General features: G+C 44.3%; 1 protein-coding gene across 33 annotated transcripts in view; it reads left to right on the top strand.

The window, feature by feature from the left end:
* DLG2 (discs large MAGUK scaffold protein 2) overlaps window positions 1–19,467 on the top strand; it is an 874,668-nt gene that overhangs the window by 808,776 nt on the left and 46,425 nt on the right. For all 33 annotated transcript variants that reach the window (XM_079973452.1, XM_079973437.1, XM_079973448.1 and 30 more), the window contains one exon: window positions 15,473–15,649. In XM_079973452.1, the coding sequence (XP_079829578.1) occupies window positions 15,473–15,649 (177 nt within the window). The remainder of the gene's footprint in view (window positions 1–15,472; window positions 15,650–19,467) is intronic.

Genomic DNA, 19,467 nt, shown 5'->3' with positions numbered 1-19,467 from the left:
TTAATAGTGAATACAATTTTTAAAAAGACAACAAATGATCCTGTCTGTGTTTATGTTTTGACTGCTTTGCAATCATCTCCCATCCCCTGAACCCCCTGCCCCACATTCGTTTTATGGGCTTCATGGACCCTATCAGTGGGCTAGAATAACACTTGGCAAGAGGTTCCAAAACCTCCCACCCTGATAAATAATATCAACTACTCATATTTTTCTTTCCTTCCTGACCACACACTGCAGGTGTCATGAATCTAAACAGCCACAAAACTGCTATAACCAAGCACTTGTGGGAGTTAAAAAGGGGGAAAAAGAAAGTCATTTTAGTTTTAGTTTTAACTGTCATGGTTTCTCTCCAAGGAACCAAGCTACTCTTGTCTAGCAAACCACAGTGCCAGACTGAGAAGGAAACTAGGTAAATCCTACATCATGATTTATTAAATCTCTCAGAGTCAGCTCAGGTTGGATTCCATATGGATTATGCAGAAAACTTTTCCAGGGGGGCGTAGATGGTCTACATGAAGCCCTTAGATTTTCTACAGCAGACCTCAATGGACAATGTTTACTTGATTTAGTGAAGCCCTTAGATTTTCTACAGCAGACCTCAATGGACAATGTTTACTTGACTTAGCGAAGCACCATGGCTCGTTGATAGAACCACCTCAGAAGGTGATGAACTCACCTTCCTTGGAGGTTTATAAGCAGAGATTGCATGGCCATCTGCTATGGATACTTTAGCTGAGATTCCTGTATAGCAGTGAATTGGACTAGATGACCCTTGGGTCTCTTCAGTGCTACAGTGCTATGATTCTATCTGCTTGGCATTCAAGAGGACCCAGATTCGATCCTTAGCATCTCCAGGTAGGGCTGGGAAAGACCAAGTCTGAAATCCTGGAGAGTCACCAAGAGTCAGTGTGGACAGCTCTGCGCCAGATAAACCAATGGTCAGACTCAGTATAAAACAACTTCCTATATTACTTTCCTAAATATGTTGAGAAATTTCACATGTTACATGGAGAGACATGGCAGGGGGTTGAATTCTTTGTTTTCCCACTCCCCTTCCTCAGATTAAGGGATCTAAGCTAGCAGTGGCATTGTCTAGGGCATTGTCTAGGGCAGCGGTTCTCAACCTGTGGGTCCCCAGATGTTGTTGGACTACAACTCCCATCATCCCGGAGCTCTGGCCTTGATAGCTAGGGGTGATGGGAGTTGTAGTTCAACAACATCTGGGGACCCACAGGTTGAGAAAGGCTGGTCCAGGGGGTTGTTGTGGGCAGCCCAGTGAAAGCATCCCCTCTGTGTGCAGCAGCCACAAAAAAGGTAAATTTCATTGGGGGTGAGAGAGGTTGGGGGCCCAGGGCATGATTGGTTGACTTCAGTTGGCTGCAGTGAGTTTTGTTTGCATGGGCACGTGTGTGTTGTTAGGTCAAGTTAGCCATATCAATTCCTATGTTGTCGGTGGGTTCTTGTTGTCTCATTGGGCTGTGTCTAATAAATGAATAGAAATCAGAATGGTCTGCAGCAGGGATTCAGACCCTACAGGTGTTGATGAAATGCTACTCTCATCATTTCTTACCATTGGCTGTTCTGGCCACCCCTAGTCTACACAAGACAGGCAGTGACTCTTTTTCCAGTGGGGCCATTTCCCAGATCTTCTGCATGCAAAGAAAACACTCTGCCGTGATGTATGGTTTCAGCTTCTTAAACATTTCAGTAGCTGAGGTTATTTCAGGAGCCTGTTTGTCTTTACATTTGAGTGGACTTTATATAATTCCCCCAGTCTGAGCTTCCTCAGCCTGAGGAATAGAGTGGGCTGTAAAATGAGCTGAATAATAAATAGATTCCCTAGCAATATTTGCATTTGTTTCTAATCCCCATGCCTTTCCTTCAGATGTTGATTACATGCTTGGTCCTTGTTGCTTTAGAATTCCAGTAAGTAGGGCACTCAACCGATTCTTTGCATCAGGGCTACAGTTTTAGGTTGCTGTTTTTCATCTGCTTCAACTTTACAATTTGTGTGGTTTAGTCTGGTGCTCTCAATAGTTCCTGCCTCCTCTTCCAAACATGATCTTCTGCATTTCAATGTGTACATTAGCGTTGTTCCACCATTCCTCTCTCCTCGCCCCAGTTCCACCAAGCTCTGAACCCGCATTAAGTAATCTTAAATGCTATGTGCTTATACAACTAAAACTAGAAAAGCCATTAATGAAAATCTAGAGTACAATCCATTTATACCTGGTGGTAAGCAGGGCATCTCCATCTCTTAGGAGGGATGGAGAAGAAATTCAACCCAGTTCATGTTTAACGGTAAACATACCAAAAGCTTATACCCAGAACTACATAGTTGGTCTCTAAGGTGCTACTGGACAATTTTTTAATTTTTTCCCCCCAGTCATCTTTGAAATTCACATTTGTCTGAATTATGCAATGTCGAGTAACATGTTGGGTGGGGAAAATGGTACATACATATGCATATGTTGGTGAAAATTAAGATATAGAAATGCATTATATTAGAGAAACTTGTTTTGCTAAATGTGTGCTTTAGGAGAAATTCACACTAAAGTGCTGTTGAATTGCCACAGGGACGTCTCTCTTTTAATTGCAACCTGATATGGAAATGCAGAGAATTGAATTTAAGATCAGGAGTTTTGGGGGAGAGAAACGGAGACAAACTGAAATTGACATATTCCCCCATTCCCTCATCTGTCAGGGATGTTTAGTTGTGAGGTTCCTGCACTGAGTAGGCTACTGAACTCATTGTTCCCTAAGCCCTACTGTGTTCAGCAACGTCTACTTCCTAGACAGTGGATATGAGACTGCAGGGTTAACTTTCCAGCTCAACTTTCTCAGATTCTATGTATATGACAGAAGAGCAGGGAGTTAACTGAAGTGTTAAAAGAGACATTTCTTGGAAAATTTAACAGAAAGGACTGGGAGTACTGCAGGATCTTTTTGTGGGGGTGGTTTCCTTTTGGGAAATGGGCTGTGTGAATGCTGAAATCTTTTCCAGAGAGGGAAACGAATAATTTAAGGAGTGTCATGAAATTAAATCCTATTATTCCACTACTGGATTAGGAACCAGTGGCTTATGCTAAGAAGCTCTAAAGTACATTCAGCTATATTTCTAAAGAATTTTGTGTTGGAAATCTTGTGCAGCTGCATGGTGGGGATGGTTTATAATTCATTAAGCAGATGGTGTATCTGTCAGAAGGGGGAAGAAATGCTTCTCCATTGAGAAAACAAGCCAGCTTCAGGAGTGCATAGTTGTGTTGCGCTTCCAGAACTCCTGTCATGTTCTTCCAAGAGATTGCATGCATTCCTTGTTAGATCTGTTGGGTATAAGCCACTGAACTTTGCTTAAATGGAACTGCCGTCCTTCACAATGTATGAGACCTGTTTTCTCTGGGCTGCATAAGCTGCTCCCATCACTTTTTTAAAAAAAATTTTTTATTAATTTTCAAACATATTAATTATCATGCATTCCACAAACTTTCATCTTTTATACAATCTTTTTGGACTTCCATCAGCACCTCTGATGATCTTCCATTTTTATAATTTGTTCTGCATTTCTTAAATTCATATTGCCTTAAATATCATAACTAGCATCATCTTTTTTCATTCAATAAAGCAATAATTCCAATTATTAACCTTACAAAACTTCCTGTAAACCTACAAATGTAATTTGGTCATCACAACTACTTTTCAGATAGTCCGTAAATTTACGCCAATCTTCTGTGAATCTCTGGTCCCGCTGGTTTCGAATTCTTCCCATTAGTTTATCTAGTTCTGCATAGTCCATCAGTTTCATTCTCCAAACTTCTTTCGTCGGTAATTCTTCTTGCTTCCAATTTTGTGCCAATAATATTCTTGCTGCCAAGCTGCTCCCATCCCTTGGACCAACCTATAGCAGCCTCCCTCCAAGTGTGGTGTAGTGACTAGAGCAGTGTTTCCCAACCTTTGGTCTCCAGCTGTTTTCAGACTACAATTCCCATCATCCCTGACCATTGATCTTGCTAGCTAGGGATCATGGGAGTTGTAGTCCAAAAACAGCTGGAGATCCAAGGTTGGGAAACACTGGACTAGAGTGTCAGACTAGGGTCCGGGGAGATCAGGGTCCAATTCCCCACCCACCCATGAAGTTCCCTGGGAGACCTAGCCTACCTCATAGGTTTGTTGTGAGGATTACAGCAAACCCCTTAGAGCTCCTTAGAGAAAAAAGCTGGGGTAAAAATGCAATAAATAAATAAACCTGGTTCCTTCCAGATGTTTTGGACTACAACTCCCATCATCCCTCGTCACTGGCCATGCTTGCTCAGTAGGCCAGAACATCTGGAGGATGCCGCATTGGAGAAGACAGATATATTAACTAGGGATGCAATCCTACATATCTGAAGGCAGCCCTGTTTTTATATGTGTTGGAAGCCTCCCAGAGTGGCTGGTGCAACCCAGTCAGATGCGCAGGGTACAAATAATAAAATTATTACAATTATTATTATTATGGTTACTTGGATGAAAGTGTTAGAATTCCTGCTCCATGATTGCAGTCATGGGATTGTTGTCTGTCACATGGCGGTGTATGTTTTGACTCTGCAGAGTGGGAAGTGATGGAGACAGGATGTTTGTGTTCCTGTGTTCCGTTAAGCGGGACTATTGTCCTTTGCTTTTTCCTCTTTGCTGTCTGATGCTAGAGAGGAGGGTAGCCATGTTGCAGTGCTCCGTGTCTGTTTATATGTAAATAAAGCAGATTAGCCAAAATGCTGAGTTGCTGAGGTCTGTTACGCAAGCTGTGCAAACTCTGCGGATCCCTAAGTGTGCCGATGTCTGTTGGCATCGGTCACTGTGATGTTTGGGCAGAAGAAAGCTTTTGAAGCTCCCGAACGAATGACCAGGAGGGAGAGAACATGCCAGTCAGGCATGTGTCTCTACCAGGGTCCTACTCGAGTGTAGGACGAGCTCCTGACTGTAAGTACCATTGAACCTAATGGGACCTCCTTTTGGGTAGACACTCAAATAGGATTGTACTGTAAATGGAGTGGAGGAATGAAATTGTCTGGGCACCTGCTCTGAATAGCAGCCTTAGTTCTGACATTGACAAGGAAGGACAGTTGGACCTGCCAACCCAGTGGCAATTGAGGTATATGTCAGGACCCCCCATGTGGAACAGCAGCCTTAGTCCTAACTATAACTCAGATTGCCCCAAACGATCCATCAATTCAGAAGCACCAGTTGGCGCAACTTGACCAAGTGCCAGGGCCTGGCAGGATATTAACAAACATGCTACCTTGCTTTCGTTGCTTTGTGTTTCATAAGGATGTTTTTAATAGGTTGTGAACCATCTAGAGTCCCACCCATGGAGGAAGGCAAGATATAAATACATTAAATTAATCCGTTTTAGGGTTGTATCGAATGCTAGCCCTGCTTCATTCATTTCAGTAGGTCTACTCTGAGTAGGATTACAAACTGTTCGTTTGGGCAAGAATCTATGCAATGCATATTGGTGGTACTGTTTCACTGATGGTGATAATGGTTGAAGAAGAAGAAGATGAATCTCTTGCAGCCACAGGGAAAACTGCTTACCACCTGCAGTGATGCTGCCCAGGCTGTTCTGTTTTAAGTCAGTCTTCCTATGACAAACCTCCAGCCCCCAAATATGAGAAAGGTATCTTCAGGTCCTGAAGGCATCCTGCTGTTTGACAGAGGATGCCTGGCTATCTGTATGAATGAGCTGCTCCATTCTAAGGCATAAAGCTCAATGCTGCCAATTACTGAATAAGCGATACTAAAAGTCCTTTTAGAAAGACAAATGGCTCCCCGGAGGGCAGGCAGGCAGAATAAAGATTATTTATTTGACTCACCTGCGTGCTTCAAACGTGCAAGAGGTTGCTGAATCCTCATTTTATCCACTTTACTGTGACGATTTGCAGCCCAGCCACACTTTCCTCATATCAATTCTGGCAACTTTCTCGAGATAAAAGGATATTGTCAGTGCTTGAATCGGTCTTAAATGTTCTGTGGGAAAGTCGGGGATCTTGCATTCTGTGAGACCTGAGGCCAGCAAACCTAATTCAGAATACGACAAGGTGTGTAAAAGCTTTGGTCACAAAGGCCTTGTTCAACTGAATGGACTCCATCCATTAGTCAGTTTGAAACAGCATCAGTGGCGCAATAACAATTGGAAGTCGTGGGCCAGAACCTTTTGAAGTGTTCCAGTAAAGTATTTCTGCTTCTTGCTTTCACACAGTCAGAGAAACCATGCATATATGAAGAGCCTTAGCAGGATCAGGCCAAAAGCCCATCTAGTTCTCACAGTGGCCAACCAGGTGCCCATGGGAAGACCAGAAGGACAACCTGAGTGCAACTCTCTCCACTCATGGTTCCCAACAACTGTCAGGCTTTGGAGAATCGTATCCCCGAATTGTATGGTACACAGGCTAAGACCCTACCTGCCCGCGGACTGTCTCACCAGAGTGGTGCATGCTCTAGTTATCTCCCGCTTGGACTACTGCAACGCGCTCTACGTGGAGCTACCTTTGAAGGTGACCCGGAAACTGCAATTAATCCAGAATGCGGCAGCTAGACTGGTGACTGGGAGTGGCCGCCGGGACCACATAACACCGGTTCTGAGAGATCTGCATTGGCTCCCAGTACGTTTCCGAGCACAATTCAAAGTGTTGGTGCTGACCTTTAAAGCCCTAAACGGCCTCGGCCCAATATACCTGAAGGAGTGTCTCCACCCCTATTGTTCAGCCCGGACACTAAGATCCAGCACCGAGGGCCTTCTGGCAGTTCCCTCATTGCGAGAAGTAAGGTTACAGGGAACCAGACAGAGGGCCTTCTCGGTAGTGGCACCCACCCTGTGGAACACCCTCCCTTCAGATGTGAAAGAAATAAGTAGCTATCCTATCTTTAAACGACATCTGAAGGCAGCCCAGTTCAGGGAAGTTTTTAATATTTAACACTGTATTGTTTTTAATACTTGATTGGGAGCCACCCAGAGTGGCTGGGGAAACTCAGCCAGATGGGCGGGGTATAAATAAATTATAAATTATTATTATTATTATTATTATTATTATTATTATTATTATTATTTCCCTCCCCGGGTGGCAGTAAATAAGGAGATAAAAGGAAATAGCGGCTTACCAGTTAGTGTCTTTAATAACCACAGCGAGAGACAAAGGAATGTGTATCTCCCTAAAAATATGGCTTTGTTCCCAGTAAAGGCTCACCCCCCCCCCCCCCGTCCCCATTAATCTACGTCACTTCTACATCAGGTAATCTGAGTTTGTTGCCATTTTGCTTTGTGTTCTATCACCCTTAGAGTTCATCTAGTTCTAGGCAAAGGGGGAGGGTCAGGAATGCTGTCCTAGGACAGTGAATCTGCCAGCTGCCTCTCTCCTAGTGTTTCCTGTGCTAGCTGTTCCTCACCCAGTATCTCTAAGCTTTTCCCCTCCGGACGATGCCCCTCTGCAAACCACTGTTCTAAATCAATACTGTCCTTGTGCCTTTAAGAAGGTTCAGGGAAAGGGAGGGGCTCCCACCCTTCCTCCTCATTCCAGCCCCTGACATCAATTTGTGATGCACAATGCAGTTTCACACAATGCATTGCTGAATTGTGGAATACACTATCACAAGAAGAGGCAATGGCCACCAAGTTGGGCATCTTCAAAGTTGGTTGGGATTAGACAAGTTTATGGAGGGATAAGATTATCAGTATGGGACACAGGCAGCGCTATGGTCTAAACCACAGAGCCTAGGGCTTGCCGATCAGAAGGTTGGCGGTTCGAATCCCCGCAACGGGATGAGCTCCCGTTGTTTGGTCCCAGCTCCTGCCAACCTAGCAGTTCGAAAGCACATCAAGTGCAAGTAGATAAATAGGTACCGCTCCAGCGGGAAGGTAAACAGCATTTCCAGGTGCTGCTCTGGTTCACCAGAAGTGGCTTAGTCATGCTGGCCACATGACCCGGAAGCTGTCTGTGGACAAATGCCAGCTCCCTTGGCCAGTAAAGTGAGATGAGTGCCACAACCCCATAGTTGTCCGCGACTGGACTTAATGGTCAGGGGTCCCTTTACCTTTACTAAGACTATCAGTGGCTACTAGCCATGAAAAAAAAGCAAGAGAGGACTGTCCCTTTCATGTCCTTCTGGTGGGTTTATTTGCTTGTTTACTTATTTATTTAAAAGCATTTCTGAAACACTTGATATTTTAGAAATCTATAAGCAGCATGCTGGATTTGGTCTGAACCAGTAGGGCTCAGTGTTGAAGCATCTGTTTTGTATGTTGAGCATCCCATTCTCCATCCTTGGCATTTCCAGGTAGGATTAGAAAAAACTCTCTGCCCATCAGTGTAGCCAGTACTGAACTAGATGAACCAACAGTCTATCTCAGCATAATGATAAAGCAGCTTGCTATTTTCCTATGGTAATTTACTTGCATTCTTATCTTCAGCCATGGGTTTCAGGACCATGGCTAGTTCCATGTTTCCTTAATAAACATGGAGGGGAAAACATGGCCTCTCAATCTAAATAGCTTGTCTGTAGCCACAAATAACAACCACACATTTAAATTCTTCTTGCCACTCCGTTACACGCAAGACAGCTTACTCGGTGTCCTGACATCACAGTGCTGTGTATTCCCCCAGACAGTGGCTTTCCATGCCAGGGATGTGGTTCCATATTGGGTGGTTGACATTTTAAGCAGTTGGCATACACCAGGCAGAGGGCCTTCTCGGTGGTGGCGCCTGCCCCGTGGAACGCCCTCCCATCAGATGTCAAGGAAATAAACAACTATCTGACTTTTGGAAGACATCTGAAGGCAGCCCTGTTTAGGGAAGTTTTTAATGTTTGATGTTTTATCGTATTTTTAAGATTCTGTTGGGAGCTGCCCAGAGTGGCTGGGAAAACCCAGCCAGATGAGTGGGGTATAAATAATATAAATTAATAATGTTGTTGTTGTTGTTGCAAAATTATGTAGTTCTGGACACAAACAATCACATTCAGAATAAATGATAAGAAGCTGGCTTTCCAAATGAGAGCTGACCTCAGCACATGTTTTATATAAGTTAACCCTTTTGGCCAGTTGCAAGTATTGGCATGCTTAATGATTTCACACGTCTCTATTTTTTTCAAAATGTTGACCTTCCACAAGGAAGCCATTGTGATATAAATGATTAAAGTTGCCCATGTTTGTAGGATGTAGGGATCTTCAATCTTTTGTGTTGTTCTAAATCAAATGGAAAACATCTCTTTTTTATGGACGTTGAGTACTAAGCTCTCCAACTGTTGGGGGCTGGGGAAGATGTTGTTTTATGATTACCGTTCCTTTCCCTCCTTTCCTAAATAAGGACTGGGAATCTAAATATACACTTATTTTTAACCACTGTGATGACAATCAGCAGCTGTTGCTGGGTTGTTCTTACTTAGTATCTCTACCTTGCAGCCAGACTCTGAGGAAGGCACTCATTTCCAGTAGAGATTTACATTTTGCATTTCCAAACTCAACTGATTTCTGACATGCCTGGCAGCAAGGGGCAAGCACAAAAGTATCTCTTTTTCTGCCTCCTTTTCCTGTTTGCTCTGTGCATACAAACCAGTGTCCAGTGCTTTCGTTCTGTTAGTGCAAGGATTTATGCTTGTGCAGTGGAAGTTTCCCCCCCTCCTCCCACAGACCCTCCAAGTGTCCCTATTTTCCAGGGACAGTCCCAGATTCACAGAAGCCATCCCGGTTTTTTATTTGACACTGGAATTACCAACTTGTAGTTAGGATGTCCCCATTTTCATCGGAGAAATGTTGGAGGGTAAGGAATAGGATGTCACTATTTTCAGCAGAGAAATGGTGTACAGTATGCTGCCCCCCCCCGCACGTATCCCACTTCCCACACCTGCTCCAGAGGATGGGGGGGAACACCCTAATAGATATAGGGTGCACGTGAGTGGGGGGAGATGGGGAAAGGTTCCTTTCACTAGTGGAAAAAGTTTGCTATTTTGAATACAAGCCCAGGACTCAAGGATGCCCATGTTACTCCCTCTAATAGCAAACTCAGCTGCTGAGTGTCAAAGGAATTTTTCATGTACAGTGGTACCTTGGGTTAAGAACTTAATTCGTTCTGGAGGTCCGTTCTTAACCTGAAACTGTTCTTAACCTGAAGCACCACTTTAGCTAATGGGATCTCCTGCTGCCACTGTGCCGCTTCTGCGCAATTTCTGTTCTCATCCTGAAGCAAAGTTCTTAACCCTAGGTACTATCTCTGGGTTAGCTGAGTCTGTAACCTGAAGCATATGTAACCTGAAGCGTATGTAACCCGAGGTACCACTGTATCTGTTTGTATCAATAGTTCTGGCTTCTGGCAGTCTCCTTTCTGTCTTTCCATGCCTCTCTATGGCCCGAGGGCAGGAGCAGAATGATGCCATATGATGAAATGCTGCTCTTTGAAACCACTAAGAAGGAGGGCAATGGTTTTTGTCTTCAGTATAGGGGACACATGCCTGGAACCAACCTTGTCGTCGTCATCATCATCATCATTAATTCAACTTATACACCGCCCTATACCCAAAGGTCTCAGGGCGGTTCACAGCAAGACCACAACATAGTAAATCAAACCAAAAGCAATAACCCAATAACCCCCACCCCAAAAGCCACATTCCCACACCTGCTCCAGAGGATTGGGGGGGAACACCCTAATAGATATAGGGTGCACGTGAGTGGGGGGAGATGGGGAAAGGTTCCTTTCACTAGTGGAAAAAGTTTGCTATTTTGAATACAAGCCCAGGACTCAAGGATGCCCATGTTACTCCCTCTAATAGCAAACTCAGCTGCTGAGTGTCAAAGGAATTTTTCATGTACAGTGGTACCTTGGGTTAAGAACTTAATTCGTTCTGGAGGTCCGTTCTTAACCTGAAACTGTTCTTAAAAAGGAACATTTTTGCCTGGCGTCTAAAGGTATATAATGAAGGTGCCAGGCAAACTTCCCTGGGGAGGGCATTCCATAGAAGGGGAGCCACTGCAGAGAAGGCCCATTCTCATGTTGCCACCCTCTGGACCTCATAGTATCATGGTTTTGACACTAAGAAAACCTTTTTTAAAAAAAAATTCCTAGGTTGGTTGGGTAGCACCAATGAGCAAGTGTTTTTTACTCTGTCCTTTTAATATGGTTATGTATTTTCATTACTGAATTTTATTATTCTTGGAAATGGTTGTGAGCTTTTTCTTGTGGGAAGTGATTCATATATTCATTTAACCAAGCCTGTATACCAATTTCCCGAGAAAGCTTCTGGGGTATACATAATGAAATAGTTTTGAAAGAAGAGGGAACCTTAACACTTAAAGAAAATACCACTTTAAACAGGCACCACTAGCATCTCTCATAGGCCTCATTTGTTGATAAATTGTGCGAACTTATATCATGTTAGATTATTGGTCCATCTAGCCCTGTATGCTCTAATTAGAGAATTTCTAATGTTTCAGGCAGAAGTTATACCGATTCCTCCTGTGTAAGTTCCTTTCAGCTGTTTCTTCCCTCCGTTTTTCTCTTTAATGAACCTTTTATTTCTCTCTAATCAGTCTTTACCGCTCATGATGGCAACAGAACCTTTCAGTCACTTGAAACATTTGTTCAGTAGTTCGCCTGCTTTGTATCTCTAATCTTCCTTTAATTAGCTCTGCATATAATATCCCCAACCAATGTGCAAAAGTCAGCGCCAGATGTTGCCATCCATATTCATCAGTCGTAAAGCCAATCATGGCAAAATGAAGCCTTTGCTGAGTGTGATTGAGAGACCTCGTTTGGCGTACGGTGCTCAGTTCTGACTGAGTGTGGTAGAAAATAAAAAACAGCCAGGTCTGAAATGCCCTTGTAGAAGTCTATGGTGCAGCAATCATTGGAATACCTTGCACATCTGGGGTGGGGAAATTTGCCATGAGACCCGCAGAGATGGAGTGTCAAAGAAAAGGATAAGGAAGCAGAGAGACTGACAGACACCCAGAGAGATCAATGCAACCCTGTAGTGCAGCAAACTCCACCCACTTATTGCTCTGACTCCACCCACTTTGGAATGTGAAAGGCCACAGGTTTGATCCCTGGCAACTCCAAGAAGGGCTGTCTAGATCAGGCTTCCTCAGACTTGACCTTCCAGATGTTTTAGCCTACAACTCCCATGAGCCCCAGCTAGCAGCTGTTTTTCAGCTCCATCTGGTATGCAGGCTGAGACCCTACCTGCCCACAGACTGTCTCGCCAGAGTGGTGCATGCTCTAGTTATCTCCTGCTTGGACTACTGCAATGCGCTCTATGTGGGGCTACCTTTGAAGGTGACCCGGAAACTACAACTAATCCAGAATGCGGCAACTAGACTGGTGACCGGGAGCAGCCGCCGAGACCGTATAACATCGGTCTTGAAAGACCTACATTGGCTCCCAGTACATTTTTGAGCACAATTCAAAGTGTTGGTGCTGACCTTTAAAGCCGTAAACGGCCTCAGTCCAGTATATCTGAAGGAGCGTCTCCACCCCCATCGTTCTACCCGGACACTGAGGTCCAGCACTGAGGGCCTTCTGGCGGTTCCCTCGCTGCAAGAAGCCAAGTTACAGGGAACCAGGCAAAGGGCCTTTTCAGTAGTGGCACCTGCCCTGTGGAACGCCCTCCCACCAGATGCCAACGAAAAAAACAACTACCAGACTTTTAGAAGACATCTGAAGGCAGCCATGTTTAGGGAAGCTTTTAATGTTTAATAGGTTATATATTCTGTTGGAAGCCACCCAGAGTGGCTGGGGAAACCCAGCCAGATGGGCAGGGTATAAATAATAAATTATTATTATTATTATTGAGGGACGCAGGTGGCGCTGTGGGTTAAAGCCTCGGCGCCTAGTTCTTGCCGATCGAAAGGTCGGCGGTTCGAATCCCTGCGGCGGGGTGCGCTCCCGCTGCTCGGTCCCAGCGCCTGCCAACCTAGCAGTTCGAAAGCACCTCCGGGTGCAAGTAGATAAATAGGGACCGCTTACCAGCGGGAAGGTAAACGGCGTTTCCGTGTGCGGCTCTGGCTCGCCAGAGCAGCGATGTCATGCTGGCCACGTGACCCGGAAGTGTCTCCGGACAGCGCTGGCCCCTGGCCTCTTAAGTGAGATGGGCGCACAACCCCAGAGTCTGTCAAGACTGGCCCGTACGGGCAGGGGTACCTTTACCTTTACCTTTTATTATTATTATTATTATTATTATTATTATTATTATTATTATCAGGATCAGTGGTCAGGGATGATGGGAATTGTAGTTTCAAAACATCTGGAGGGCCAAGTTTGAGGAAGCCTGGTCTAGATGTTCAAGGCCCCTCCTGCATTCTCAGGTTGCTTCCAGATGACCTGTTAATTTAGGAAGGGATGTAACTTCGTGGCAGAGAACATGCTTTTACAAATAGCCCAGGTTCAATCTCCAGTCAGCCCGGGGGAGAAACCTATATGAAAAGCCACTTCCAGAACACAACTTGCAATTTTCTATGGTCCTATTTCCTCCTATTGACTTGGTGGATCAATGTCTCTTAATAGGGGGACAGTCCTGAAAAGAGCAACTATGATCAGGGGTCCAGAACACCTTCCTTAGCAAGAAAAGGCTGTTCAGTAATGTCTACACTGACGGGCAGTGATACTCCCGAGTTTTAGATATGGGTCTTTCCAGCCCTACCTCTGAAGATGCTGGGAACTGAAGCTGGGATCTTCTACATGCAAAACTGACTGGCATAGGCTGGGCCACTCAGCTGGGCCATGTAACACTCCTTCCTTTCTCTCTCTCTCTCTCTCTCTCTCTCTCTCTCTCTCTCTCTCTCTCAAAAAGGCAGAATTCAGAAGCATAGCTTTGCTCTGAAAAGACACCCCAAGAACAGATTTTTCCTTCCTTGCCTAATTTGATCCTAGATGGATGCTCCCGCGGCTTTAAAAATTATTTTCTCTTACAAATGCCATAAGCCACAAAGCAGCAATGGCTGCGATAATGACCATTTTGCAAACGCTGGTTTCATTAGTGCTGAGTAGCCCGCTGTGTTTTTTCTCTGCCCTTAATGATGCCACAAGAGCTCTGTGTGACTGGATGACAACGGACGGGGTGATTAATTTTGCATAATTGTTTGCATAAAAAATGCTCTGCTGCAAAGACATTCAGGCCTTTCGTTCTGATGAGGAGAGACGAAGGCACCAACCCACACACATGAACACAAACCTTCTGGGAGCCACCTTTCCATGTTGCAAACCTTCAGAGCTGTGCTACGCTTTGTGCTGTGTGTGAGAGAGAGACAGAGAGAGAGAGACAGACAGACAGACAGACAGACAGACAGACAGACAGACAGAGAATAATCAGCACCCCATTGAACAGGCAACTGGATGGGAAAAAGCCAAGCAACCCATATGACTGGGCTATATAACCGCCAACATTTCTCTGATGAAAATAGAGACATCCCATTCCATAATGATAATTTTGCTATTTATACCCCACACATCTTATTGGGTTGCCCCAGCCACATAATGAAACATTTAGCATTTAAAAACTTCTCTGTACAGGATTGCCTTCAGATGGTTCGAGGGTTGGATAACTCCATACCCTCCAACATTTATCCAATGAAAATAGGGACATCCTAAGGGAAAGTGGGGCATTCTGGGATCCAATCAGAAACTGGGCTGGCTTCTCTAAATCAGGGACGTCCCTGGGAAATAGGGGCACTTGGAGGGTCTGTATGCATCAGCTAGGTATATGTGTGCCCCAAGTCACAAGGCAAATCAAGGCGATTCCATAAGAAAAATCGAGGTGCCATAAGAAAGCTGCAGAGATAGCACAGGATAGTGCGCACCCCGGAAATGATCTCTTTCAGCTTCTGCCTTCTGGAAGAAGGTACAGGGTTATAAAGACAAGGACTAGCCGCCTGAGAAACAGCTTCTACCCAAATGTGATTTTGGTTTTATACGCAGTGTAAGGAGTCTCTATGGGAATATATTGTATTTAAAAATGGAGTATCAGAGTTTTTAGGGGGCTAACCAGGTTGGGATAGCAGGCTTGTTGGTTTTTGAATGTCTTATGTAGATTTTTCAGTTTTGTTGTTCTGTATGGGACAATGACAATAAAGATATTGTATCGTATTGAGTTCTAGCATTATGAAAGAGAGGGAGGACATTCCTCTAATATCATAACTTTAAGAAGAACAATATCAACTCCGTATATACATGTATGTGCGCGTGTTATGAGAGATCTGAACGAAAAGCAGAGCTTCCTTTACATGCAGATGCTGCTGTTTTTTAAAAGGTCTTTCTCGTGCATGCACACAGCTTTCCCAGATGGGGCAGAAATGTAGCTCTCCCCTCCGACAGCTTAAGACGAATCTCCCCTGAAAGTCGCCGGCTTAAAAATGCAATTAAAGTAAGGTCACTGAATAAAGGAGGAGGTGGCTGGTTAAGGGCTGTCATGATCAATATAATCAGCTCCTGTTTGTGTCTTTCTCTTCCCCTGCCAGAGCCATGTTTGACTACGACAAAAGCAAGGACAGTGGCCTCCCCAGCCAAGGGCTCAGCTTCAAGTATGGGGACATCCTGCATGTTATCAATGCATCTGATGACGAATGGTGGCAGGCGAGACGAGTGATGCTGGAGGGAGACAGCGAAGAGATGGGAGTTATCCCCAGCAAAAGGAGGTAATAGATATTGTGTGTGATTGCTTCCTCCCCCCCCCCCCATCACACACACTCTTCATTTATTTTATTTTTATTTTATTAAATGTTTCCCAAACAAGACTAACAAGAGTATTCCAACGATTCAACAAAAGACAAAAGGAAACAATTGAGCACGGTCAGGTGCGAGGTTCCTTTTTCCTTTGCTAATTGTGTTTCAAGAAGAAGAAGAAGAGTTTGAATTTGATATCCCTAAGGAGTCTCAAAGCGGCTAACATTCTCCTTTCCTCCCCCCCCCCCCCCACAACAAACACTCTGTGAGGTGATTAGGGCTGAGAGACTTCAGAGAAGTGTGACTAGCCCAGGTCACCCAGCAGCTGCATGTGGAGGAGCGGGGAAGTGAACCCGGTTCACCAGATTACGAGTCCCTCGCTCTTAACCACTACACCACACTGGCACTACACCACAGACTCCTTAGGGATATCAAATTCAAACTCTTCTTCTTCTTCTTCTTCACTGCGGCAAGATCTTGCAGGCCTTGTGGCTGGAATCTGCAGGTGCAGCTGTGTGTACAGCTGGCAGAGCTACACACTCTCCCGTTTTGCCCTATGCTGACTGGGGCTGAAGGAAGTTGGAGACCAAAAGCATTTTGAGAGCCACAGATTCTCCACCGCAGTGGAAATGTTGATGTGCCCTGTGTTACATTTCAACCAGTGAGAGGTCCTTGGAAAAGCTGTTCAGTCAGAGCTATCAGTACTAGTCTGGGTCAGTTATGTGATGTGGTGACTCTGCATAAGACAGCTGGGGAAGGGCTGTAGCTCAGAGCATCTGCTTTGCAAGTGGAAGGTCGCTGGTTCAATCCCTGGTATCTCCAGTTCGGGCTGGGAGAGAGCCCGGTGTGGGAGAGCTGCTGCCAGTCTGTGTAGACCATAGTGAGCTAAGTGGTCCAATGTCTGCCTGAGTATGAAAGATTTCCTTGTTGTTCAGCTAGTTCCATGAATAAAGGTAAAGGGTAAAGGGACCCCTGACCATTAGGTCCAGTCGTGATCAACTCTGGGGTTGCGGTGCTCATCTCGCTTTATTGGCCAAGGGAGCCGGCGTACAGCTTCCGGGTCATGTGGCCAGCATGACTAAGTCGCTTCTGGAGAACCAGGGCAGCGCACGGAAACACCGTTTACCTTCCCGCCGAAGCAGTACCTATTTATCTACTTGCACTTTGATGTGCTTTCGAACTGCTAGGTTGGCAGGAGCAGGGACTGAGCAACGGGAGCTCACCCCGTTGTGGGGATTCGAACTGCCGACCTTCTGATCGGCAAGTCCTAGGCTCTGTGGTTTAACCCACAGCTCCACCCACGTCCCTCTAGTTCCATGAATAGCACTATGATAAAATGATGGTGGGAGCTTCTTCAAACTTTACTCAAAGGTTTATAAACTTATACATAGAACTAAGTATGCATCCATTCTGAAATCAGGTCAGTTAATTATGTCTTTCCAAAAAGCAAATCTGAGTTAAAATATAACCAAGGTCATCATTGGATAAAACAATTCCCACTATAAGAGGAAAATAACATTCAGAGATGTTTGCAAAGAGTAGGGTGTGTTTTTCTTTCTTTCTTAGACATCATTATGTCAACTGAGGGCATTCCTCCTATTTCCAAGAGGGAGAAACAGAAATGAAGAAAGCTATGCATTTGTGCATATCAATTTTATATCATATCTTTATCTTTTCCCTTTGAGTTTGGAAGCCTGCTAAAAGCACTCACTTCAGATAAAGCTAACAAACCCATTCGTATGTTAAAGAGCTAGGATTAAAATCTTGAGGGATGCTGAAAAAAAGTATTTTGCTTTCCATTTACTATCTAAAAGGAAAACCCAGTCGAGTGGATAAACATATCCTACTGACAATCCAGGCAGAATAACAAGATGTAACATGACTTCTGTGTCCAGAGGGGTTTTTGCAGTGGGCAGAGCTGCTGGTTCCTTGCCCTTGAAAATTATTTATAAAGGACATTTCCCTCTGTGTACTTCTGGCATTTAAAAAGAGAGGAGGAAAATAACAAGGCTTTTAAAACTTGGTACATCTAGAAGCGAGTATGTTAGAAGCATAACCTGCAAGTCAACATTCAGCATCCTTGGGTAGGTGTTAGAGGCCTACCAATCCCTAAAGGACCCATCTGGACTGCCATGGTGGGAAGCTGAGTCTAGGAGCTGCCCATTGTTTTAAATTTCTCACATTGCCCTTTGATAGCAAAGTCACTTAGATAACACACATGGAGAGAAGAAATTCTGATAATTCTTTATTGAGTGAATTGAACATGAAAAGCTTATAACTTGAGGGAAAAATAAACAGAGATGTTTATGTCTTTCTTCATAGCTGAGGCCTAGTCCATAGCAGGGATACATGCAACCCAAAATACAGGAGAAAACTCCCTCAGAATGACACAGCCAATTAGAGTGTGTATTACCTGGCAAAAGCTGGTTGCTAAGCAACACCTCCAACACCGCTACTGCTAGTAGTAGTAATATTAAAAGAATTTAGACTGTCTTTCATTTCAAGAAGAAATATCAAGGTGGTTCACATGCAAATGAAAGCCAACAGCAAAATAACGGGGGGGGGGGGGCGGATCCAATCTTTCTTTCTTTTTTTGTAACATCTTTATTGAAAGTTCAAAATGGACATAACTATATGTGCACCAAACATGGTGAGACACAAACAAAAAAGAGGAAAAAAGAAAGAGAAGCAGAACCTGTGCAGAAGGAAAACAAAGGGCGGGGAAAAACCCAAAACTGTATATTTTACAAGGTTGTTATTGTACTTCACCAGATCTTAATCTATTACAATATTTGTAAGAATGGATTCCAAGTATCATTGAATTTGTCCATGGCAAGTCTCTGTTTATATGCAAGTTGTTCGTATGTTGCGAGTTTGTTTCAGTCTTCAATCCAATCTTTAAAATGCACCTATCCAGAATTAAAATACCGAGTAAAGCAACTACATTAAAACATCCATAATTAAAATATATAATAAACAAGCCCATTAAAACAGCAATGTTATTATTATTTATACCCTGCCCATCTGGTTGGGTTTCCCCACTCTGGGCAGCCTCCAGTACGTATTAAAAAATGTCAAACATTTAAAAAGTTCCTGATACAGGGTTGCCTTCAGATGTCTTCTAAAAGTTGTGTAGTTCTTTATCTCCTTGACATCTGAAGGGAGGGCGTTCCACAGGGTGGGTGCCACCACTGAGAAGGCCCTCTGCCTACAATTTCACTTCTCTCAGTGAGGGATCCGCCAGAAGACCCTGGGAGGTCGACCTCAGTGTCCGGACTGAACGATGGGGGTGGAGACGCTCCTTCAGGTATACTGGGCTGAGGCCATTTAGGGCTTTAAAGGTCAGCACCAACACTTTGAATTGTGCTTGGAAACGTACTGGGAGCCAATGAAGATCTTTCAGGACTAGTATTATATGGTCCCGGCAGCCACTCCCAGTGTGCTCAGAGGAAGTGTGCACAGAAGAAGGGTTCTAGGTCTATCAACGGTGAGCTTGAGAGAGCTAACCCTTCTCTATTGCCAGGTCATAAGAGCTGCTGCAACAGCTAGCTTTGAACAGGAAACGAATAACATTTCCAATGCCAAAAGTTGGCATAGAATCTTTCATTGAACCTGGCAGGGTTACCTTAACATGGAAGCTTATTCCAAAGCAGTTATCAAACACTTATATTGTATGCATGGAACACGTTTCCAAATAAAATGAAGCAGCTTGAGAGGTTAGCAGAGAGAGAAAATTAGCATTAGCCTGTGATAATAATTAAAAAGCTGTATTTAGCTGTGAGCTACTTCT

This window comes from Podarcis cretensis (genome assembly GCF_951804945.1).
Source record: "Podarcis cretensis genome assembly, chromosome: 4".
Taxonomy (NCBI): Eukaryota; Metazoa; Chordata; class Lepidosauria; order Squamata; family Lacertidae; genus Podarcis; species Podarcis cretensis.
This window is presented reverse-complemented; position numbering and strand designations above follow the sequence as displayed.